The sequence below is a fragment of the Pygoscelis adeliae genome, unplaced genomic scaffold (genome assembly GCF_000699105.1).
Source record: "Pygoscelis adeliae isolate BGI_AS28 unplaced genomic scaffold, ASM69910v1 Scaffold116, whole genome shotgun sequence".
NCBI lineage: Eukaryota > Metazoa > Chordata > Aves > Sphenisciformes > Spheniscidae > Pygoscelis > Pygoscelis adeliae.
Window position 1 is genome coordinate 1,298,705 of NW_008825080.1, and position 25,490 is coordinate 1,324,194.

Genomic DNA, 25,490 nt, shown 5'->3' on the forward strand with positions numbered 1-25,490 from the left:
CAATACTCAATTTCTTTATTTTTTTTTAGTTAGATGTTATTTGTGTCAGGATCTTATTTGTCATTTTAAGCACATGCTTAAAATTATGAGTATTTGAATTTTGGCAGCGTTGTGATCTGTGATGTTTCTGATTGCCATGCCGTTGACAAATCCAGCTTTTTTAATAATTGCATATAATGTTTTACACTTTCTTAATTAAACCTTGCCTCAGCTTTTGGATTGTTTTGCTTGTAGTTGTTATTTTAAAATTTTCATCACGTATAAAGATAAATCCTCTTTTTTTACATTAGATATGTTCACTGAAAGGCAGTTTTAGAAGTCTAGATTGGATATTTGCAAACTTGGACTCTTTCTAAAGACTTTTTCTGTTTTATAGGCGCTGTATGAACTTCTCAAGAGTAGCCATAACGTCAAAGAAGCAATTGAGAGATACTGCTCAAATGGAAAGGCATCTCAGGGTAAGAGAGCTTACCTGGTTTTTCAGAAATGTGTGTTTGAAAAAAAAGAATTAAAAAAAGTTGTGTAGAAAAACCTTGAGTAAGAATCAGATTGATGAGCACATCCCTTTCTATGATGTCTTTAGCGCAGATTAGGCATAATCTGACTGTTGGCCAGTTGGAAAACCCTGCTAGAGAAGTTTGCAACTTGTTTAAAGGTCCCAGGATCAGCTTTTCACCTTCCCTTCTTTCCTCCATTGTTGTTGTAAGAATGACATAGACTGAGGAGAGGGGTGGGGAGAGCAGTGATTTTGCTCCCATAAGGCAGTTCTCACCCATAGTACAGCGTCTTTTTGAGATCATGATATAATCTGATGACATTTATACCAGAATCGGGAGAATATAGCTGGCTATATAAATAAGACCCACTCTCTTCCTACTGTGCTAATGTTATGCTATGCCAACCCTAAACTGGTTCTACCGTATAGTTCTATAGGTCTTTGGTAGAGTGTGGAGAGCTTTGCTCAAGTTTACAGTGGAAAACGAGCTTCCATCTTGTTTGTCCCTAACTTTATTACTCCCTTAAATGAAAATCAGAGTTTATCATTTAGCAAAGACAGTTCTTTATCCTGTATTTTAACATATGTGTTGCATAAAGCAGAAATGGAGTATGAGCCCTGGTATAAGTTGATATTCTGGCAGATACTCCCTACTCAGGACTGGATCCAAAGGGAACTTGAGTGTTTTCAAGTGAGGTGCTGTGAAAGCTAAGTATCAAAGGTAAAGCGGAAGGGGACAATAAGGACTACCAGAGCAGTACTTCAGAAGGGTCATGTACAAGAAGAGATTGTGTAGATCTAAACAATAGGGAAGGATCAGTTGCAGGGTTGTATCCTAAATCCCACACCTCTCTAGGATTTAGATTCCTGTTTTGGGATTCAAAAATACCTCTGCCCATTTGTGGTTCAGAGACCAAAATTCTATCCTAAGGACTAGTACTCACACTTCCCCCCTCTTCCCCCAAGTCAGATGGGACTTATTATACCCTCACTAAAAATCGCAAAGGATGATAATACTGTCAGCGCCTGTCTCTTAGAGTAACCGTTTTGCTGTGATCTACTCTACCCACTGAAGTTTACTGCTATTCTCAGGATGAGAATTAAAAATCCACCACTCCCAAGATAATTTCATAACAGTGAGACTTTACATGGGGATGTTTTCTTCTCTTTGAAGCTTGAGAACTCTGTAGTAAGGAGTGCAGAATTAATGGGGTGAGAAAGAAAGAAAATGGCCTTGCAGTGAAATGATTATCACCTTCATGTGGGAGCAGAAAGGTCTTGGTTCCAGTGTCTGCTTCCAGAAATGTTTTGAAATGTGTTTATTCCCCCCCCCACTGACTTCAAATGTCAACTGAACAGAAACTTTTTGGATCACCATTATGAATGTAAGATGCCTGAAATATCCCTTCTTAATTATATATAGACCTAAAGCTATAATCAAGATAAGCAACAATACTTGAGACAAAACTGATCTACTCAAATAGTGTGAGCTATTTTGTTTTGAAAGTCTTACTCTTTTTTAGTGATTTTTTTGTTGTTGTTTGTAAAACTAAAATTCAGTTTCAGAAACTGCAGGTTTTATCTTAAAAAAAAAAAAAAAAAGACTCGCAGTTCCTCCTTAAGAAGTCTGAAAGGGTTATTCGTGGGATCTTTAGGAGCAGATGGTTGGTTGGTTTGTTCCGGATTCCCTGATATCCCTTGTTTTTCAAAAGCCTGGATCAGACTAAGTATAGTCCCAGTCAATTGGCCCTGTATGGCTACCCGAGGTACGCCTAGCACTAAGACTTTCCTCCACGGTTCATTATGCCTTTTCCTGGGGGTCCACTACCTCACCAGGGGGTTTATGAGATCAGGGAAAGTGTCAGGAGTTCTGGGGAGTCTGTCTTACTTGCCAGATCTGTCTGCTGTCTACATCAGCTCGGGATAGCCCTGCTGGTGTCGGTTCATCCCACCCCATTTCTCGACTATGATTTAGGATGCCATGCATCAAGTCTGCCCAGGTCGGGATGGGTCAGAGGTGGGATTGGCCATCCTGACCCTTCTGAGTGTTACGTTCTACGTTTTGTCTTATTTCATCCCTTTTTGCAATGAGGTATACAATTTTAAAACAGCCAGGGCTCCCCATATTAGTGGTTTCATGCCTTTGGGTCTACAGGGGCAGAGATAGGGTAATCACCATGTGCACCCCTGTCATTCGTAGCCTGAAGGCAGGCTGCTTTTGTAACAGCAGTAAAAAGTTCACTTAATGATCTTATTGATATAGCAGTGGGCTCCCCTCTACCCCAAGGGTCTATGCCTCCTGCCCAATACACTACTCAGCGGGCAATAGAGTGTGGTTCAGTGTTAGGGGATGGTCCCTCGTTCAAGAACGCTCCTGGTCCCCGAAAGGCATCCTGATCTAATAATCTCCTCCAGTTAAGGAGACATGCCAGAGATACTCAGTCTTGCTTTCACCAGGCTTCTGCCTGTATTTTTTGTGCAGATTGGCCAGTTGAAGGGGGTCCCATGGAGTGGTCTTATGGTGTTTCTCTGGTTGCCCCGTTGAGGTCTGGCATATACCTCAGTTTTAATAATAGGGGCTACCTTAAATTCTGATTCATCTAATTCACTCTCATTGTTAAGTTCTTCATTGGGTTCCTCCCAAATATCTCCATCCCAATCTTCTGGGGAAATGATTAGCTTATGAATTTTTACAGCATCTGGGGTGTCGGGGGCCTGAATTGTCATGAGTTCTAGTTTATCCTCTACCTTCCTGCATTCTTCTTTTTCCTCCCCCAGTTGTTTAAGCAATTGGTCTATTCACAGAGGTAACATCATTTCTTCTCACTTTCTTTGTTCAACCTCATCTTGTAACATTCTTATTTCTTGTTCTTCACATTCCTTATACTGATATGCAGCTCCTAAATACCTCTTCAGCATCTTGCATATTATTACTACCTTCTCTTTACCATCTTTTAGTTTCCCTCTTACAAGGCTCAACTGTTCTTTTATCTTATTCCAATTATCCTGCTTTTCATGCACCCAGTCATCTGAGAATTTCGGTGAAGGGTTACCTCTGTGCCTCCGTAAGTAGTCAGTGATTGAATCTGCCATCCTGCCGACTATGCTAATTTTTGTCACAGGTGAATTATTAAGAAAAGTCATTGTTATGGGGTTAACTAAAAGATTTTATTAATGATTAAATGATCAAATGATAATTAAGCGATGATTGGTAATCAAATTGTAATTAAGCAATAATTGAACAGTAATTAAACACTGATTTAACAATAATTAATTGATAATTAGGCAGCAGTCAAACACTCTACTACTTACTACACTTCTAATAATTAAGCTATAGCTTGATATATATACATGTCGCTAGCATACAATATACTTCTAGGCTTAATGTGAAATGTCACATACCTTGTTACGGCCGTCAGGTGCTGGGTGAGGGGTGTCTCAACCCTGAAGGGTAACCTTGAGAGGTGTCCCTTCCCTGCTCAAGGGGAGATCACCTCTGTGCAGCTTGCTGCTGTACAGCAGAGCTCAATGGGCTCAGAGGGGCTACAAATATTTGTAAAGTGACTGACTTGTAGTCAAACCCCCCCCTTTGGTGTATGTGCAGGTGTGCAGCTGTAGCAGTTTTAGTTTTGTCTCGTCCCAGCTCGGGCTGGTACTGTAGGCCATGTCTCACCAGGAGCTAAGACTCCTTAGTTCTGAGAAGATACGGCCTAGCACAGTTCTTGCAGTTTGCACAGCAGGGCTGATTTCAGTCAGGCCCACTTGTTGGTGATGCCTGAATCAAAGTACTGCTCACTCAGTAGAGCAGGGGCATCCATCACAACAGGTTGTTTCTTCACTCTTTTTTCCAGCAACCACTGTTCTTTGTATCCTACATGAGAAGGAATATTCAGAAAAATTATCTCACTGACACCTCACTGATGTTATCCAACCTTGGTTTTTTGATGACAAATGTTAAGAAATAACAAATCTTTTGAATGTCCTTCGCCCTCAAGGTTGAAAGATTTCAGAAATCAAACTCTTTTATGAGTCTTTATAAAGAAGGTTAGATTTCAGGTAGGATATCTGTACAGTAGAGGAAAGAACATGGGTCTAAATAAATGAACTATTATTTCTTTTAGAATGCTTTTGGATATTCATCCATTAGCAACAAATATTTTATTCTTTGTAAAAGTCTAGTGAGTGAAAACAAGTTTATCGTGCTACTTTTGTAATTGTCTAGAAGAGATGACAGCATGGACAGAAGAAGAATGCAGAAGCTTTGAACATGCACTTCGGATTTATGGAAAAGACTTTCATCTCATACAGAAAAACAAGGTTAGTATTTTACAGTTAAATGGAAGAATTGGTAGATGAGACGAATGCTGAAAATCTGTAAAAGAAATACATTTGTCAGAATCCATGCAGAAGAGTGAAATAAGAAGCAACGTATTAAAACCAGCTTGGCATTTTTGTGCTAATTTTTCCTCAGATGTCATTGGCAAAGCTAGGCATTGCAAGATGAGTCAATGTATTATCTCTGAAATTGACTTATGTTGACATTATTTCCATTTATGCATTTATATTATAATTTAGTTTAAATGTGTGCCTCTCCTAGAAGTACAGTATTTCCATACCATGGCTGTGGGAGGGGAAAATGCATCTTTACTTAACTTATTTTTGTCACCAGGAAGGTGTAATTTTACAGAAACAGACTTAGCTCTTTGTGTTTTCAGAAAAGTGAAATCCATCAGTAGTCTGTTTTCTGGCCAATGAAGGAGTTCTAATCTTGACCTGGATTGCTTCTGATTGACTCCTCTGTGCCTGAAGAATAGGGATTTTTTTTTTTTTTTTATCAAAAAGCAACAGTTGACAGTATGGATGTTGCCAAATTTTCTGTATATCTCCTTTACGCTTTGATACCACCTTAAGGTTTTTTTCTTTAGGAGTCTGGTGGTTTTGTTGTATTTCAGGTAAACTTTATAGGGCTGTGATTGCTGTTCAACACCAGTCTGCTAGTCCTGCTCAATACCTGGTTTAACGTGTCCTAAATAATATTTGGGTGGTTCAGATTTTAAATGGACTTACCAATAAACAGTAATTCATCAGAGATGCAAAGAAATAATTTTAAAATATTTTTTCCAACATGCAACAAAGTACGTGTGTTGATGTATCTGTCACCATGGACCAGAACTTGTCTAAGAAATCCACTGGGGTTTTTTCCACATAGGTAAAATGCCAGAAAATTTAGGGAAAGTTCTGGGGCCCAGCATAAGCTGATGTCAGTTGTATACGGAAAGTATCAGCTAGACAAGATTTAGTCCATGGAGAAATTTAACGAGAGATGTTTCTTTATCGCTGTACTGCAAAGCATTGTTAACTGGGACTTTATATACTAGCATATGGACATCTGTTCATTTCCTCCCCTGCCTGGTACGTTTGTGTCTAAACTAGCAAGGTTTACTGCTGCACCCAAGGCATTTTGGATTTGCCTCTGATGTTTGTGTAAGTTTGATTAAGCTCAAGTGTAGTTTACTGCCAGACTATATCTGGATAGAGTTGTATATTCTAGTTGTAAAACTTAAACCGGAACTGTGGGCTGGTGGTGATGTGAAATGTTTTTGCATCTAAAAATGGATATAGTTTATAAGAATATAGGTAGAAGTAATGGCTTTTTCTCCAAGAATCTGACTTCACATAGCAACCTCCATTTTGGGGAAAGAGACAAACAATTAACGTAGATCAAAATGAGTCTTTTGAGTCCTTTATACCTTCTCAACAAGACTACAGTTTTATTTTGTTGTTTAAGCATTTGCTGTCGTGATTATCTGTTGTCAAAGCCTCCACAGTTCTGGGCTCTCCCAAAAGGAATAAGTACACAAAGTCTTTCCTGCTTCACTTCTCCTAGGTCATTGATTTGCTCAGCTTTTTCCATCTTAAGAGAGAGTCTATCTTATACTTTAAAAAATTGTTACATGTATTTATATACATAAATGCTTCAGATGTAGCTACAGTTTCAATCTAGTTTTAAAAAAGCCAATAATGCATAGAGTAGAACAAATTTAATACTTACTTGAAACTGTAGATCTCTTTGAAGTCTCCTAATTTAATTGGTTTCTTCCAGATACTAGAACAATAGAACTTACAATATTGCAGGAATATGGGAACTGGGGAGATGGCAAAACATAACTCTTTGCATTAATCTGTCAATTCTTCTTGCCTCCTTTTAGGTAAGAACCAGAACAGTTGCTGAGTGTGTGGCTTTCTATTACATGTGGAAAAAGTCAGAACGTTATGATTACTTTGCTCAGCAAACAAGATTTGGAAAGAAGAGGTATAACCATCATCCAGGAGTTACGTAAGTAAAACGTTCTTGGACTATGTTTCCTGTTGCGAATCATAAATGTAGAAATCTTTTTTTTTTCTTTTCCTTCTGTCATTGCAGAGTAACGCTGCAGTGGCTATGGCAACTGAAATTAAATCCATTATCATTTTTAGGCCTTGTTTTCTGGTTAAATAATACATTATGGGTGCAATATTCTTTTAGGGACTACATGGATCGTTTGGTAGATGAAGCAGAAGCCCTTGGTGGAGCAGTGCATTCTTCAGCCTTAACGTCTAATAGTCGAACAGAAACCATTCCTGATCAACAGCTAAGCATTCTGAACTCCATCACTGCCAATGAGTTGACAGGTAAATCAAGAAAAAAAAAATCTTTTTGTTGCAAATATGCAAACAACTGTTTCATTTGCGTTTGTGTTCATCTTTTTTCCAGCATTGACAAATAGTGTAGCTACAGTCTGCCACACTTCAGATGTGAACTGCCTGGATGATGCCTTTCCTCCTATGGACAGCTTACCCCGAGCACCAGTAAATCATGTGCCTGTCGGAACAGAAGAATTGCTTAACTTGCCTAGCAATGGTGAAAGTGATTGTTTTAATTTATTTGAGACTGGCTTTTATCATTCAGAGCTAAACCCAATGAACATGTGCAGTGAGGAGACAGAAAGGCCTGCGAAGAGGTTGAAAATGGGAATTGCTGTTCCGGAATCTTTCATGAATGATGTCTCTGTAAATAACCTTGGCGTGGACTTTGAGAACCACACACACCATATTACCAGTGCCAAAATGGCTGTTTCAGTGGCTGACTTCAGCAGTCTATCTGCAAATGAGACAAATGGTTTTATCAATACCCACACTCTTCACCAACATGCTGCCCTTCACTCAGAATGACTGTGGAAAAGAAAATAAACAGTGGGTACTTTATGCAGTAGTAGTAAACTTGATGGGAGCTATCAGGTTTGCTTAGTCTTTCACTGGAAGTTTGAACTTTATGACATCAGTGATGTCTTTGTATGTATAGAACTATATCTTGATTTATCAAGAGTAATTTCTTTTTTCAGTCCATAAATGTGGAAATGTCATAGGATGTTCGGCAGAGTTTGGGACTAAGAGAACTCTGTGATGCAGCTTTAAGCTCTGCTTCAATTTTTTTTAAAGCCTGTAGACGGAGGCCACCGTTTCAAAACCAGCACAGAAGTTCTGAACAGATTGGAGTGGCTTTTTAGTCTAAGTTACTTTTGCCGTAACGGATGCAGTGGAATAACAATGTTTACAGGTACCGATCCTGATCCCTGCTCAATGTAGCATTTTTTTTTTTTTTTTCCCTTATAAAGGCAGGGATGGGTTACTTTAATTTAAACTGCACAAACATACAAGGATGTTTTTTAAATGGAACCTTCTCTCATGTGATACTAAACTAGAGCACTTCAGTTTACAAAACAGCAAGTTCATCTTGGTGGAAGCTAGCACAAGGGACTTAACATGAGTAAAGTGTGAAGACCTACACTTCGATGCTGTTGCAAAATGATAGGCCATGGCTACCTTACACAGAAGTAGTGATGCTGCCATAGGTGTCTGTGTACTTTAAACTTACTGGCTTAAACAGATGCAGTTTAGGCTATATTGTATTCGGATGCGTTTTGTCCACGACTTCGAAGAGTAATGTAATCGTGTACCTTAACTTTCCTAAGGCAGCTGATGTATAAAGCTACAGTCTGCACAGCTTAGGATTTACCACTAACAGTCTACATTTGGAAGACATCTTAAATTGTTTTGAGCACTGCAGTTCAAAGTGTTACAGTTTTGAGGGACTATCTAGTTTATATAGGAATAGTAGAACCTTGAAGTATATATTTGAAAGTTTTTCTTTAGTGTGGATTGCATTTATTTGTTTTGGCAAGTCATTGGCTCAAAAATGGCACTTCACTACCTTGGTCAAATAGGAAAGGATGAGTAAAAATGTTTCCCATAAAAGCAACTATTTAACTTCAGTAATTTTTTTATTTTGAACACTGAGTGCAATTTAGCCATCCAGGAAGTTTGTCTTGCAAACGTTTAGTTCTAATTCTTGTGGGAGAGTCAAACCAAACATAGCATTGGCTTGTAACGTGTTGTAGCATACAACTTGCAGGGTTTTTTAATGAGAATCTGAACCTTACTTCAGTAGGATTACCCCTTTCCCTCCATACTTTTTCTTTGCACTGTTTGTATTACAAATTTAATTGCCACTAATTTGTTTTCATTATTCAAGTGATTAAGTTTGCGTTGTTGATATTTGTAATACTTGCTTCAAGGTTATGCTGAGTAATTAGAAAGTAGTGACTTTAATATTTGAAAGGGAAGAGGGTATTTATTTTGCATACTGTGAACTGCATTGACATCTTGAGTTTCGGATGCAGCGTATGGAGTTTTCTTTACAGCATTGTAATGAAGATTGCTTTGAAGTGTTTACGCAATAGCACATTTACCATATTAAAAACAAATTAGTTTAGCACAGTGGACAAAAGTAGAGACAATTTTGTAATCAGTTCTTAACTTACACATCTGAAATATGTAACTTTAGTAAGTACACAGTAAATAACGGGTAGCCTTGGTCCTGCGTTGTACTCTGACATTTTTAGCCGAGTTGTCAGCTTCTTGTTGCTGTGTTTTGTGCTGAACTTTGTACCTTGTTTCTTTTGTTTATGAATCAACACATTTTATGTAATTTTGTAAAATACTGGCCATAATCCTCCATTGTTATACATTCAAGTTTATCTATGGGTTTACAGTGAGTGGCTGGTCTGTATAAAAATCATTATACAAAGATGACTGAATGCTTATACCAGTTGCACTTAAATGAACATGCCCATTCTCATTAGCTGATGCAGTAATATATTCAGTTTATCTATGCATTGCTGGGCTCTTAATGTAGACAGAGACTTGTCTAAGGTTTGGGTTGTCAGCGAGTTGAATGGACACTTTAGTTATTTAATAAAGACTTTTGACCAAAACTCAGAAAATGATATGAGAGAAAAATGAATTCCAGCTAGTCTAATAGATTTTTAAATGCTGATCTTACGTAGCCTGTTGGCTAGCTAGCTGGTATCGTTTACTTTTAATTCCTTGTTAAAATGAGGCAATAATTTGCAAGATTTTGTAAATATGTAAATTCTTCATATCTTTTTAGATATCTATTTCAATATTTTCTGACTACTTCTGTGTATAGTAACATTTTTGTGCATGCTTGATGTGACATTCATAAATTTGTACCACTATGACTTTATCCATGTAAAATAGCTATTTATTGAACTTTTCTTTTAAAAGCTGGACTGACTTATTTTTCTCTCAGTTTAAACATTTAAATGGAGAACTTGTTACTGTTTATTAAAAGAATTGCGTTTTGAAAGTCAGCATGAAGATAACTGAATTGCAACCATATGAAGAAACTACATTGCCTTGGTTCTGTGACGGTGAAGCACAATTCTTATAACAAACTGTGATGAATTCTTTGTCCTTTGCCACACTTTTTCTTCATACAAACAAACCAAAAAAATCCATAATGGGCAATTGCAGTGTTGGTAAATGTATCCTTTTTATGTACAGGGAACCTGAAGAGGGTAGCTGATTCATTTAGAAGTGTAACTGGTGCTGTGATTATAGCAATACTTTTACTTTGGTTAGTCATACATCATCTTCTCATGCTAGGTTTTTAAATGTTTAGTTTTCCTCTTGTCATGGTCAAACTGCTGAATTTACTTGAAGGATGTACAATACTGTTTGAAGAATACTAAATTGTGTACAATTAGGTCAATGAATTGTGCAATTGTTTCCTGTTTTTAATTTTTAAAACTGAGGGTCAAAAATATAGGAAAACTTCAGATCAAGTAGAACATAGTGATACTACTTAATTTAACCAAAGTCTCTAGTGAATATGTCAACTTTGAATGTAAACTAATGGATAAACTGACCAACAGGGACACTATTTGCTCAGCGTTACAAGCACATTGTCTACAGACAGGGAAACTAAATACAGTAATTTATAAATTAATGACAAGGTTACTATTTTTTTTATTCCTATTTTTCATTGAAAGAAGAAGGAAGATACTATCAATTGTAAAATACAGTAGGAATGGTTATAGTCCTCCTAATAAAACAGAGATTCCAGTTATTCTCAGTTCAAAGTAAGTACCCTGTGCGTAACAACAAATCTAGTGACAATCGGAACATGTTTTAGTATCAGATGTTCAAGAGGAAGTCGCTATTGTTGCATTGGTTTTAATATTTGTACATAAACACTGATTTTTTTGAGCATTATTTTGTATTTGTTGTACTTTAATACCTGGTGTACAGTTCCAGAAATAAATGTCTGGAAACCTTTCTTTATTTGTAAAGCTTTTCATGCATATGCAGTATGTTTGCTACTTCATTTTCAGAAGTATTTAGCAGTAACTCTGAATGCATTTTAAGAACTCCGGGTACCGCTAAAGTGCATGCTACCACGATATTTAATGTTACAGAGAGAAGACTGAAAAATGCAGCATGCAGCCATGCAGCTAAAATAGTAAGTAATGATTTCCCTCAAATGTTAGAACGTTATGGCTTAAGTATAGCAAAATCTGAGATGGGACCTAAACGTAGCTTCAGAGCAACGCATCGCAGCAGTATAACCCAGTATTCGAACTACATGGCAAGCTGTGGGGAACACATTCCTGTTCTCTGGTGTAAGAAAACTTGCCCAAATCCTTAAACCTATGTCAAGCTAGATTACAGGCGTGAATACAAAAATTTTACTCGGCTCAGGCCTTAATGCTGAAGTTAAACTGTTTGAAATGCTTTTTGTCTTGATTGTCGTTTCCCTCGAGAAAATGAACACTAATCTTGGACCCTGAAAAGCACCGATTACTTCTAAGATCTTGCATACCAATTCTGTCAAAGGCCAGAGTTAGTGCTGTGCTTTCCTTGGCCCAGCATGCTTGTTTTTGCAGTGGTTGCCACAATAAAGCTTTGGGTAAAGAAATGATTATTTACTTTTTAATTAGATAGGAGTGCAAGCTGATATAATTCTGAACAGCAAAAGTTGTAATTTGCCAAGAAATGTAATGAGCTTTGCTTCCCCTGATGAAGAAATGCTAGGTAAGTGTCTTTGTAATGACGGTTGCTACAAGGTGCAAGACAAAATACCTATCCAAAACTCTTTGGTGACGAGCTGCGCCTCCCTTTTTCTACTTGTTTAGCATGAAGATCAATGTTGTTAGAACAAACCATAATGACCGACCCTATCTAGTCCTTTCTTGTTTTGATGTAGTTGTTAGCCTTGCAATGCTGGAGTCTCAAAAATTGTTTTAATTAGTGTATGTATCTATAATGTAAACCTCTGCCCCCCCAACTCAGTAGTTAGTTTACTTACATTTCCATTAAAGTAATCTCGGGACACATCCGCTTCTGCCACTAAAAAGATAAGCAGCCCCTGAATTCCTTATGGTGCTTGGGTGTTCGGTGCCCGAGTCCTTGTTTTGTCCACAAAATGCAAGGCAGAAAAGACTAGAAGCATAAACCCCAGCGATCAGTTTGCTAAAACACTTTTTACTAGTTCTTCCATTTCTCTTCCCTCTCTTTAGGGAAAAGTAATTTAGAGCTCCCAGCAAATCTTGGCCTTCCGATACGGGAGGAGGCCAGGATGCCTCCGCAGAAACATGCTTTCCTGCTGCCTTCCCGCTATGCTGAAGTCGAGGGCCTCCCCCTGCCCTGCAGTGTGGCTGCTTATCCCCACCCGCTCCTTTGCCTTAGCGCTGGCACGCGTCTGCCTGCTGTGCAAACAGGTTTGACGCAGTTCATGACCTTGGCAGAAGAGCATCGCTCCCTTTTGCTGCAGTTACTGACTCGGTTTTCTGTGTCGCCAGGTGAGCTCCGGAACTAGCATGGGGAAGGAGAACGCAGCCAGGGAGCAGAGCAGCCCGACAGGCAACGAGGAGCTGTCGGGTAAGCACAGCATCACCTTTACACGCAAAATCAAAGTGTCTTAAAGCATGGGTTCATAAGACCCAGCGAGTCAAATTAGCAACTTGCAGCCACTACCTATAGGCTTCCTGCTGGCTCACTCGCTCTGGCCCTTCTATGAGCTGTTTCGGCTTGCTGCAATAGCAGAAAACAAAACAAGCAAGAAAGCCTGGGGTTTGTGGTGGTGGTGTCACCATGTTTAGCAAGTCAGATCAGCTCACGGTAGGGTCTGATGAGCAGTGGCCGGGAAGAAACAGTAGCTTTGAGAGCAAGGGAGGAGGGAGGGATGAGCAGCAGCATTTACGCACACTGGCACCTTTCCCCCTTTCCTCCTACCAGAGTGCCATGGGAGCTGCCAGGGGAGCCGTGGCCCCTATACCAGTCCCATTTAGATACACGTATACCTGTATAGAAACACACCTGTGTATATGTATGAATATATATACACACACATATATATTAAAATATATGCATACATACATACCCTTCAGTAGCTTAAGAGTGTATTTTTTTCAGTGCCTGACGAACTCATTCCTTCCAAATCAGAAGCACCACAGCAGGGAGACGTGGTTTGCCTTGATTACACTCTCCATGGCCACACGCAGTGGTGACGGATAAAACAGGTCTGAGAACGAAACCCTGAGGGGGCTCTGAGCTGCCGCCCACCGCCCCCCAGCCCAGCCCTTCAGGGTGGACTCCCCATGTGGACAGGCATTTCAAACACAAGTGTGCTAACCGGGAAAGCTGACACAGGCTACAGGGGACTAGAGTCCCCCTCTCTAAATCACACTGGTGATACTTCAGAATCTTGATTCAGTACTGAGTACTTCAGTAGCTTGATTAAGAATTGCTTTTTTAAAGTGAGTTTCCGATTCTTCTGCTGACCCCTTGCAGCTCCTTCCCCCAGCAGATACATCCCTCTCCTGCTGTGGGCCATCTCTTTATTCTTTCTGGGAGTCTGCAGCACCCCTGCAAAGTTTGTTAGCTCATCTCTTGTTCTTTCAAGCACCTCTGTTCTCCTGCAGTGCCAAATCAACAGGGTTTCCAGTTAACAACTTAACCTCCTGGAGAATTACAGTTGACTGTTACCACCAGCTTTGCCTTTTGAGCTAGGAAGTCAAAAGTCAGAGCTTTGCAGAGCTCTTCAGAAGAGCCTGGTGAGACGAGCTGGGTGTCTCCTGATGCAATATCTCATTTATTCCAAAATCTGATTTCACCATCTAAACAGCAGCAGCTGGCCCTCAGTGTTTCCGAATCAATACTGTAGTGTCAAGGGCTCCATCCTCCTGCTCCTGCTGAGGAGGCACATGGTATCAGCCCAACCTGCTAAGCTTCTTAGCTGTTCAACCCCCCACAAGTTGGCAAGCTGTGCTCTGGCGCCTGCAATCACGGGACTCCCCCACTGGCAGCACCAGCACTACCAGAACATTTACCACAGGGGTAAGGAGTTCAGACAAATCCAGGAAAAATAAGCCTGAAACTGTCTGTGCAGTGGTGAACCTTTCCATTTGCCCCATGCACTCCTGGTTTTGCTCTTGTGTTGTGGTGGGTTGACCCTGGCTGGACACCAGGTGCCCACCAGGCTGCTCTATCACTCCCCTCCTCAGCTGGACGGGGCGGGGGGGGGAAATTAACATGAAAAAGAACTCATGGGTCGAGATAAAGGCAGTTTAATAAAGGAAAATCAAAGGCTGTGCAGAAGCAAAGGAAAACAAAAATATTTATTCTTCACTTCCCATCTCATCTTCCCATCTGTCCAGCCACTGCCTGGGAAGCAGGGCCTCGGTATGCATAGTGGCTAGTCCAGAAGACAAGCGCCTTAATAACGAAATGCCCTCTCCCCTCCTCCTTCCTCTTAGCTTTTATTGCTGAGCATGATGTCATACGGTATGGAATATCCCTTTGGTCAGCTTGGGACAGCTGTTCTGGGTATGTCCCCTCCCAACCTCTTTCCTACTCCCAGCCTGCTGGCCTTTGGGAGTAAGGGGGTTGGGGGGTCAGCCTTGATGCTGTGGGAGCACTGCTCAGCGGTAGCCAAAACACGCCAGCACCCTTCTAGCTACCACAAAGCACAGCACTGTGACGGCTGCTGCAGGGAAAGCTGGCTCCATCCCAGCCAGGCCCAAGACAGTTGGTGATCCTCACTGAGGATCCCCGCCAGCGCATCACTGCTGGCAATGGATTTAAACATACAAATTTTCTCCTGATTAGTACATACTTTAACACGTGCAGACTATAGGTCTGCATCTAGGAGAAGGACTTTTAGCGGATCTGGCCTGTCAGTAATTGAAACTACCTTAGTTTGATTTTCCCTTCCTTCTTCTACCACTAAGTGTACAGGCATATAAAAGCAGAGTTAGCCAAGTAAGTCCCTATTTTTAGGGAATTCCAATCAAAATCACCTAGGCAAATCATCTTTCAAGAGAGAGATTGTACTTACTGTAATGAATGATTATTAACAAACCATAAATAGATTGCATAGAGAATTTTACTGGGTTATTATCAGGTTGCACATTACGTCTGAAGTAACATCAGAATGCATCCTCCTCTCAGGCACTGGCAGTGTCAGTTTGGTGGTAATGAACGGGCACACAGCGAATTAGAATGACTTTCACCTTCAATGAAGAGACAGGAGCCTAAAGACGACACGGAAAAGTCTGATATACCTGAAGCCCTTCCGTAGGCTGTAGCACTTCACTGGACCATTATTTCTGCTCTCCCATTTTCTTTTCTTCTACTCAGTCCCCATGTTGTGCTGCTTCTGGCTCAGAAGTACCACCTGACTGCACCTCCTCCTCCTCCTCCTCCTCCTCCTCCTTGAACTACGAGGCTTTCTGTAGCCACCAGCAGACAGAAATCAATTGCTGCTGCCAGTTGCAGGCCAGGTCTTGCTTTCCCTCATGTATGAGCACTCCCTGAAGCAGGCTGTCGGGTTTCAGTATTTCAGCAAGAAGCCAGTCCCACGTGCCCTGTTAGTGATGGGGAACCTGCACTTCAGCACTGCAGTCCTCCACTACCGTGCAGCATTCACATCCAGGAGGCAGCAAGTGCAGTAAAGCAAACCTTTCTCAATAAATGAGTCGTAAACCTAAGTTTCACAGCCGTCAGACAGAAGCATGCTTTCAAATCTGGTTAATTTAAAAAGTATTAACAGGTGTATAATGAGACAGCTGAAGTAATCTATGCTGTAATCACCCTCACATGACAGCATGTTCTCCCTGCCTGGAGAACGTGAACAGCACCTGCCTTTTCTGAGGTTTGAAAACATGCTGAGACTAGTATTCCCCACCTACCCATAAACCCTGACCTGCTGCGCTAAGCAACACTGCAGGCGCCCCGACAACCAGCCTCCTCTTCAGAGATCAAGAGATGCCCAATAACCTCCTCCCAGAGAGCTGGGGAGAAGGCCCAGCTCAGGAGAGAAGGGATCCTCAGAGTGAGGAGGATGAGCGTCCTCTTCAGTAGACTGGAGATCACCGCCTGCTCTCATCTGTTACCCCGCAGTCAAGACAGATGGACTGTCACTAGAAGTTGTCCCCCGCATCTTCATAAAACGTGTACAACCCGTGCTGAGCCACAGGCCACTATCTCATAGCTCTGCTATTTAAATCCTCCTGAAAAAGCCAGCCTTCTCTGGCTGAGAAGGACTTCCAGATGAATATGAAAGACAAGGTTCAGGCTTGGAAGGAGACCAGGTAACACAGACACCGAAAAGCTTTGCATCCTGAAAAGGAGACTGGATGCTTCTGCAGCTAAGCAGGGTACCCTGGCTGCCCCAACCACTACCAGATTCATTAGAGCACATGGTTTCCCGCCTCCCCCATTTTCACGAGCTTATGCCAACCACAAATTCATTGGGAGGCTTGCTTGGACTTCTGCAGTAAATACTGGGATGATTCTTCTTTCCCCAAGCTGTTTAGCCAGACCAGAAGACTGACAAGCTGTCTCATGTTTACTTTCCGAAGGCACTTTGCAGACAGCAGCAAGAATTAACGTGGGAATGGCTGGCTCTGTTTATGCCAGTAACTCATTAAAAAAAATACACAGCACCCTTGGTTGGCATTATTTCCTCCAGCTACACTGCAACATGAAGTTCTCTCTCTTTGAGAATAAAAGCTATGAAAGTTGCCACATGCCAGGAAACTCTCACTGAACCACTGAAAGTAGGATTGGACAGGGCTTCAAGATACATATCATCTTTCCTCCGCCCCCAGGACAGGCATAGCTGAAGCCAGTGGGTCAACCTGGCCTCTTGGTGACAGCGCACCGTGCGGGCACATCCGAAGTGCCTATTGGCACTGCTCCAAAACTGGCTTCGTAAAAGACCTGGACAACTGGCTACACTGAAATACTTTCTAAACGGGAGCAGATACCAAAGGGACCAACTCCAAGAAAACCAGAACAAGAACTAGTAATTGCTGTGAACTACGAGGATTACCCAAGGACTAGTTCACGAGAGGGAATTCATTTTTACACGTTGTGTCCATTGTAAGCACGAGAAGTGAAATGGCAAAATAGTCAGACAACTGTGCAAACCAGAAGATTAAATGACGTGTCCAGAACTTAGGTTTTTATTTTATGAGCTATTGTATGGACAGCTGAACGCCAATAAGCAGTAATATCAACAACAGTGGACAGCTGACAACCTAACGATGTGAATGGTTAAACCTTCACCTCTGCATCAAATGTGGAGTATTTTCAGGGAAATACAAGCCTGCTGCTTGCTTTCTAAATGGTAAAGCTACAGCCCTCCGTTATGTTAAAATGCTCATGAAGCTTGACGTACACACAGAGTAAGTATTTTAATGACATAGATTTCTTCAGTCTTGAATCTATTAATTCAGCTGACAACAGTGTAGTAATTAGAAAAAAGTTCTTCTCCTTGCTTGATGTCTCTGAGAGTGACAAGCACTACACACCTCGGGCGGCTGAAAAAAAGGAAAAGCAAAACATGCGGAAGTGAACAAGTATACTTGCCTTCGATTTTTTTTTAATTCTTCACAGCAAGGAGCTAAAACAACGGCTCCTGTCTAGATTACTTTTGGGAGTAGTACGCATAATGCAGGCCAAGGAGCCTGAAAAAACAACACTGAAATATAGATAGCAAGTATAAGTAAAACCAATATAATTACCAAAACCAGCACAGCCTGTGTGGGTATGCATATAATGTTTCCACTCACACAATTATTCAGAAATGAAAAGAATTAGTGAAGACAGAGGAAAAGACACACAGACAGGAGGAGAAGCTACAGCAAAGTTCACGGAGCAGAAATCCTTCCTCTAGACAGGCCCACCCACAGGTGCTAGGTTGGCTAAACCCACTCTCAGCCGAACAACATCCAGAAAGACAGCTCTGAACTGCATCAGAGACCTGCTGCAGTCTACCATGATGGGTGAATTCTCCATAAACCCCAAGCTGAAATCAGTGGCTGGCAAACAGTTCTCTTACAGACAGATTTAGGAACCCACCCCCCTAAACTTTCTTTAAGTAAATGACCATGCCCTAAAGCTGAAGTATCTGTTCTAGGAGGGAGAGCACATTCTTCTGACGCTGATGAACGTGAAAGTGAAGAACAGCACCAACCCAAACAGTCCCCATTTCTAAGAAATTTAGTCTTCAAATTGAGGCCATTTTGAAACAAATCAAACAACAAAAACAAAAAGGTAAACAAGTACCAAGACAGCAAAAGATTTAGAAACCAGATTACCTATGTTGTCAGCACTGTAAATATCAGTATCAAAACAAGCAGCTAGAAGCAGATGGGATCTTTTGTCTAGTGACTGTACGCTGGGAGATCTGGTGACTGAAGACTATTTTCTTGGACAGATTCGAAGGAAGAGAGTAAAATTCCCCCTTCCTGAAACAGTCCCATAGTTTAGCTCTGCTCACTGCGCATTCACACTTCAAATACAGCATCCAGGCTTCCGGAAAGTTCAGTCTTACCACTTCTTTTATTAGCATTTACTTATTTACCTGCAGATTACAAGTGCATCTTTAACCTTGCCTCAACAAAGTCCAAGTTTAACCAGAAAAGCCGTTTTTCCAATATGCACCATAACTTTCTCCAACCAAATTTCAGAGTTTTAAAATAGCTCCAGAATTACATTAGAAGTCTAGATGATCTGCTCTAAAATCCTTATACATCCTCTAGATGAAGAGGATTACTTGGTTCCTGAAGGTAGCAACGGGACCAGAAGCGCAATTTCTTTGGTGTGTTAAATTCAGGACCAACATTACAACTTAAGTTTCTCACAGCTTCAAAGTTACTCGTGACTATATCCCAGTGCAGGACACTCATTTCCAGATATATTGTCTGTCCTTGTTGTCCATATTGCTCCTTGTACATATTCATCTAATTGTCACTTTTCCCACATTTGCAAACAAAAATCTGAGAAAGGTTTCTAAGTGTTTTAATTTCTAAAAGAGGTGGATTTTCAGGTCATAATGAGGATGTTGTAATTGTGTAGTGTAACTAAAAGTCACATGCCTTTATACTGCATAGTATTTCACTTGTCTCAATACAAATTAATTTTAGGTTTCTTCTTGCAAGTTCATCTGCTTATTCCTCATAGAGGAATTCCTCTCCATTCCTCACATGGAGACCAGGAGAGTAAGAAGCCTAAATCTCAGCTACCTTAAAAGGGCTTTGATTGGTTAAGCATTGCTAACTACATTTAAAATACATACTGAAAAACCTCAGTACTGTAATACGAGCAAAATGTAACTAGTGCTTTACGGGATTCAGAAGAATCACACTACCATGTAACCACTGCTTGTAAAACTGTGTCTTCAGAACTATGCTGATCTCATTTGCGAAGATGTGGAAAAAGGAACAAAAAGAAATAGTCTCGTAAATCACTCAGAATTAGTCTATTCAAAGAGCTAGCTCTTCCATACAGGTGCACGCTTTTGGGTAACTCATCTTCATTTGGAACAGTATCGTTCTGCAACCAAGTTTGTCTTTTTTACACATACAGTATGCTTTGTATCATACAAATCTATAAGCTCTTTGATTCGCTGCTGACCTCTCTATGTCATGGCTGTAGACGATGTTTGGAAGATACTGTTTCAGTTCTACTGGAAAATATCCCGGCACGTCAAACTCCTGATAACACACGTTGGCTGCTTTTTCTAGAAATAAGAAAAAAAAAAGTCTCTTGATACTGAGAAAATCTTAGATAGGATTTAGAGATGTGTATGAATATCAAATGTACTGCTGCAAAAGTACCAGATGCTTCATCAAGCACAAAAACCGTGCCTCTGTTGGGAGCTACTACATTCCTCTGAAGTCCTATTTTGAATTTACACAGGAGATACACAACCAACTACAGGCGCTTTAATTCATCCTTATTGCATTAAGCAGGATGACCTGATTATCGACACGTGTATGAAGGGGCACAACTTGCATAGCGCCAGGGGTAGCTTCCAGCATTGCTAAATGTTGTTAATGTACAACATTTGCTTTTACAGTTAAAAAAAAAAATAGCGAAAAAAAATTTTCCTGGTGGCAAAATACGTCATAAATACAGCCAGGGAGAAAATCACCATCCGTCCAGCAGGAAGAAGGGAATTTTCTTTACATGGACATTGGACCTGGAAGAAAGAGTTTCATAGGACAGCCCTCTGTCTCCATGCCAGTCAATACTTGGTTCGCTACTCCAGCAACCTTTCTGGACGCTACTTGGAGGCAGGGTTTCTTTAGTGTAATGCAGGCTCTGAAAGCCACTTAGAAGCTAGGTATGGCAGCAACTCAACTTTCTGTACCTCACCACCATTCCCACGAGTTATTTATTCCACCAAACCTTAACACCAACACACACCGTGCAAGACAGAATAAATAAATAGTTCCTCTCTTCATGTCCAACAGCTAGATCATACCAAGTTTCTAGATTTTGTGCATAAACATAAGGAAGTCTAAAAAAAGTATTATCGTTCGAACTGAGCAGTGATAGAATCTTACTGTACATGTCACTGCACGTACGGTTTTCTCATGAAGCCTGCTGGAACCATTCTGGGGAACTTTATCTGCAACTCTGTGTACTGCCTCAGCCCAGCGGTCCTTTGCCAGGTACCCTTTCCCACCACCTCACATTTTGGGATGTGTGCCTTTCATTCTACATACCAGGAGGGAGACTGGGGAACTGGGGGGAGTCAGTGAGAAAAGCACAAGTGTATTTGAAGCGTTGCTGCGCAGGGGATTCTAACACCCAGCTGTCACAAAAAGCCTCAGAAACTCCTTATCCCGTAAGCGCTTACCTTGTTTTAAACAGCACTATTGTGCCCCAAGATCGGTATCTGGTTCTCTGTGTCACCTCCAAAATAATTTATATCCATAAAGACAAATTTAAGCCTGGAAAGTTTACCTGGCAACTTACCATGTGAGCAGTTGTTGACATACTGTCCCACCGCCAGTGGGTTTTGCAGGGCAGCTGTAAGCCAGCTCTCGTCACTCATTTGAAATGGGCCAAGTTGATCTCTCCTGCTGCAAGACCTGAAATGACCGACAGCATTAATGTGAATCACTGCTCCTGCACTTAACAGGTTGCCTGTACTTCCTCCTGTAGAAATGGCCACAGTCGCTGGGTAAAGTTACAGCTGTCCAACCCACCTGGGAGACAGGACAACACTGGGGTGAGGGTGTGTGTGCACGGACCAACACCTTGATGATACTTTAAAAAGTACATTTAAACCTCCCACTAGCGCGTGGTGTGTTTCAGACTCTGGTGGAAGAACCCGCACAAAACCACCACATGCAATTCCAGAAATCAAGATCAAACGCTACCACTACAGAAGTGTCAACACATCTTGTTCATCTCTGAAGATGTGAAGGCTCATTACAATAACAACTTCAAACTCATTCCCGGAATTAAAATCTGGTACTAGTAGGTACTAGTATTCAAATTAGGTATTATTTTGGATCATCTTGTTTGTTACTAATTTTATTTTTTCGTGTCATATTTAAACACAAATTGCTGCAAATTATATTTTAAGGTAAGCTAAAACAGGCCAGGCTAGCTGTGTCAGGGGAAGTTCAGATTGCATTTTTAGGAAAAGGGTCTTCACCGAGAGGGTGGTCAGTCACTGGAACAGGCTCCCCAGGGAAGTGGTCACGGCACCAAGCCTGTCAGAGTTCAAGGAGCATCTGGATGACGCTCTTGGTCATGTGGTTTATTTTTAGGTAGTCCTGCGAGGAGCAGGGAGTTGGACTCGATGATCCTTATGGGTCCCTTCCAATTTGAGATAATAGTAATAACAACAACAACAACAACAACAGGAGTTACTGCTCCCTTCTTAAGTGCTCATCTGTAGACCAGAGCCGGGGTTACCAGATTCACCCTTTTGGCATTAGGAAGTCCATATAAAGGCTTTTTTTTTTTTAATCCACTAAGCAGATTTGAATAACAGCTCAGAAGCATTTTAAACTATTTTCTGCTACAACCTGCTCCTATTAAAACTACTTTCTTTACAGGAAACAGTCTCTGTACATGAAAATGCATCTCATTGGCGTTACAGATGAAGGCACAACAAGTACATAACAGATCACATCCAGCAGCTCTTACCCTTGTGTTGTTTGCATTACGAGATACACATAGGTGGATGATATTCAAATGTAACTCAATTTAGGGTAAGGTAACAGGGAACCCGCTGTTTTAAATCCATTGAGTGTCAATCCCCTATTTCTTTTGACTGCTTACCTGTACACAGATCTTGATAGTCCTTTATCGTTCCCATCAATAAGGACGCCATCTATGCACCTAAAAATAAAGGGATTGCCAAGGGACTGGAAAAAGATGGGCTCATGCTTTCTGTATACTGTACCTGTTGCAAGACAGAGATGATTATTTCAGAAGAAAATAAGTTAACTGTCAGAATGGGCTTACGATATCATCCAGTCCCCTCAACACAGAAACTCAAAGGAGACAGAGGGGGTAGGAGAACTCCTCTCTCTGTTAATGACATTAACACTTGTAAACCTACAAGCTTTTAGACACATCTGTGTGGGATGCAAAAAAAAATCTACACGAGCCGAGATATTCCAAAGAGAGAAGCCATTGAAGGAAATCATTAAAGAGAAGGCCTGTGTCCAGCATCCGTGTGAGAGGTAGATAAAGCATCACAGCCAACTGGCCTGCTTCAGAGAGGAAAACGTCTCGTGATGTTCGTTCAGGAAAGCGCAGCTGAAGATATTTAGCTGTTTTGTTACTACTGTGTCAGGACCCTCTGAAAAGCACACACACAGACAGCAAAGAACCTGAAACACCTCCCTCCACCACCCTGATCAGAGATTTTGTTTGGTACAGGAGAGGGAAAATGCCAAACCAGGATCAGACAAATCATTTCAGCAGACTGCTTCCCAAATCCGTGGACAGGATTTAACCTGCCCTGGACTCCCAGCACAGAGAAGTCACAGCAGACTGGCTTGCAATTTTTCATGACATTGCAGTCCTGCATTCCTCACACCCACCAGAACTTCAGCAACCCTCTGCAGAAATCCTTCATTGCAATCTCACGAGGAGCTAGGCCAAGGCCCCGCCGGCAGGCTGCACTCACTGCCAGACAACAGGCAGGAGAGCACTGACCTGCTCTTTCCACAGGGTCCCTTCCCCAGCCAGCGGCCCTCCAGGTTCCTCCATACCCCTGAAAAAGGCAGGCATTTCAACAGCTCATCCTCTTGTTTTGCTAGATGAGCTGATAGAGGGGACTCTCAACGAGCCTACACTCACATTTAGTATGTGCCTGGAATTTGAAGCGAGCTGCAAGGTGGCAGGCTCATTCCCTGTGACTGTTGTTTGACAGTTAGTCAGTTTACCAGTCAATGGTAATGGCCACACCCCTGCTTTGCATGGCAAAACATGCTCCACTGCCCGATGCTTGGACTGGTCCCGATCCTGCAATGCTGGCACAAGCTAGAGACTGCATGCAGGGGATGATTCTCTTGACAGATGAAACAGAAACAAGTCCAGAGCATTTCAGCGGAGCTGTCCTAGGTTGGCCATACTGACAGAATTACAAATATTTTTAAGAAATGTAGGCAAATACAGTTCCAAGAAACGAGGAGGAGGAACAGAGAAGTGCTGATTTTCCAAACATGCTTTATGGAAGAGAGTTCCGCCAAATAAAGGTTTTATTTTCATTCTCCGATTTGTATTTTTGTGCTTTGGAAATGTTCATAGTCCTGTCTGCTGATCTGTGCAGAGATCTCAAAACCTCATGTTTCAGATCCTTATCCAAAACAGAAACCCCAAAGAATTAAACTGTATTGTTCATCTACGTGAAATTGCTCCCATGCATTTGTGTTTAAAGAATCTGGAAAAACTTTTCTAGCAGCTGAAAAATCAGACTTTGAGTACTGAAAGTTTTTTTAATAAACAAAATTAACCCCCCCCCCCCCCCCCCCCCCCCATTTCCAAAAGAACTCTAGTCAGTTTACACAGAAATATTCTCATTCACCATAACTTGTGATTTTGTTAAGGAAAGACAGAAATAAACCTCGTAAAATAAAAATTAGTGTAGAACTTTGGCATTCTGTAATTAGATGGTTAGAAATCACATCTAACTTAATGAGAAAAAAGAACATTCCATTACCAGGATACATAGATACAACCATCCCCTTCGGTACAAAACCTTTGGTAACAAAGACTCCAGTTCCAGCAGACACCAGGGAACTTCGGTCTCGAGTAACACTGAACCCTAGTGTACTAAACAGAACTTCCTCCGGACTAAACACAGGTTGACTCTGATGGTCGCCAGAATTTACTTTTGATCGCTTCTGCTCAACAGTCAGTAATTCCAGATATTTACATTTGATTTCTGGAAATAAGGCCAAAATATGTGCTTGTCTACTGAAGTCATTTATGAACAGAGCTTTAAATATTTTCAGTAGTGTTTCGAAGACATCTTCATCAGAGATAATTTTGTCTTGGGAGCTTTCTGGAACGTATCGGAGGGTCCTGTAAAGAAAAAAAAAATATTTTAAGATTACATTTTTCCTAAATAAAATACAGATGAGCCATTTTACAGCAGCAACTTATATGCACTGTTGTTTCAAGCAAACCCAAACTCTAAGGAATATTCTTTCATACCTATCCCACTACAAAACCATCATCTGTGTATTTACAGCAAGGCAAGTAGGTTAAACCCCGAGCTCTTAGTGACAAACATACCAAAACTCAAATATATGTGATTATCAAACTATATAAAAATATATATATAGCTCATTACACTGTAAATGAGGTGAGGACAAATATTATGCCAACTAGGAAGATTTTAATTTATGCTACTTACAACAATGTCGTACTCATTTAAATTCAAGCACTATTATTTTTACCTTTAAAAAGAGGGCAGACACATCTTACCGAAAAAAGAGCAAAACTTACCTATGTCTCGTTTTAACGTCACATACCGCTTTAACGTACCCAAGAATTAGAGTCTGAGGCCAGCGACGCGGCACACAAGGCGGAACCGCTTCGGCAAAGCAGCCACCGCCCAGCGAGAAAACCGCGTTCGCGCCCGCGGCACCCCCGATCGCTCCCGAGAAGCGGGGAGCGGGCTCTCGGCCACGGGAGCTCCCCGCCCCAGAGCGGAGCGCTCACCCAGCTCCAGCAGCTACTGGAGGCCGGAAACCCCCGCGGGAACGCCACCAGGCGCCACCGGCTGCCGCCACCTCACCCCGCCGGAGGGCAGAGGGGGCGG

At 41.3% G+C, this 25,490-nt stretch overlaps 2 protein-coding genes across 2 annotated transcripts in view; one reads left to right on the top strand and one right to left on the bottom strand.

Annotated features, from left to right (window-relative positions):
* MIER3 (mesoderm induction early response 1, family member 3) overlaps nt 1-11,177 on the top strand; it is a 22,517-nt gene extending 11,340 nt beyond the window's left edge. Inside the window, exons 8-12 of the mRNA XM_009326927.1 lie at nt 377-458; nt 4,719-4,813; nt 6,706-6,833; nt 7,023-7,168; nt 7,251-11,177. Coding sequence (XP_009325202.1) covers nt 377-458; nt 4,719-4,813; nt 6,706-6,833; nt 7,023-7,168; nt 7,251-7,708 — 909 coding nt within the window. The 3' untranslated portion in view covers nt 7,709-11,177. The remainder of the gene's footprint in view (nt 1-376; nt 459-4,718; nt 4,814-6,705; nt 6,834-7,022; nt 7,169-7,250) is intronic.
* A 6,162-nt stretch (nt 11,178-17,339) lies between these two features.
* The window catches only part of SETD9 (SET domain containing 9), a 10,885-nt gene continuing 2,734 nt past the window's right edge, over nt 17,340-25,490 (bottom strand). Inside the window, exons 2-6 of the mRNA XM_009326946.1 lie at nt 24,384-24,748; nt 22,493-22,616; nt 21,173-21,288; nt 19,823-19,928; nt 17,340-17,724 (exon numbers count right to left, since the gene is read on the bottom strand). Of these exons, the coding sequence (XP_009325221.1) occupies nt 17,637-17,724; nt 19,823-19,928; nt 21,173-21,288; nt 22,493-22,616; nt 24,384-24,748 (799 nt within the window). The 3' untranslated portion in view covers nt 17,340-17,636. The remainder of the gene's footprint in view (nt 17,725-19,822; nt 19,929-21,172; nt 21,289-22,492; nt 22,617-24,383; nt 24,749-25,490) is intronic.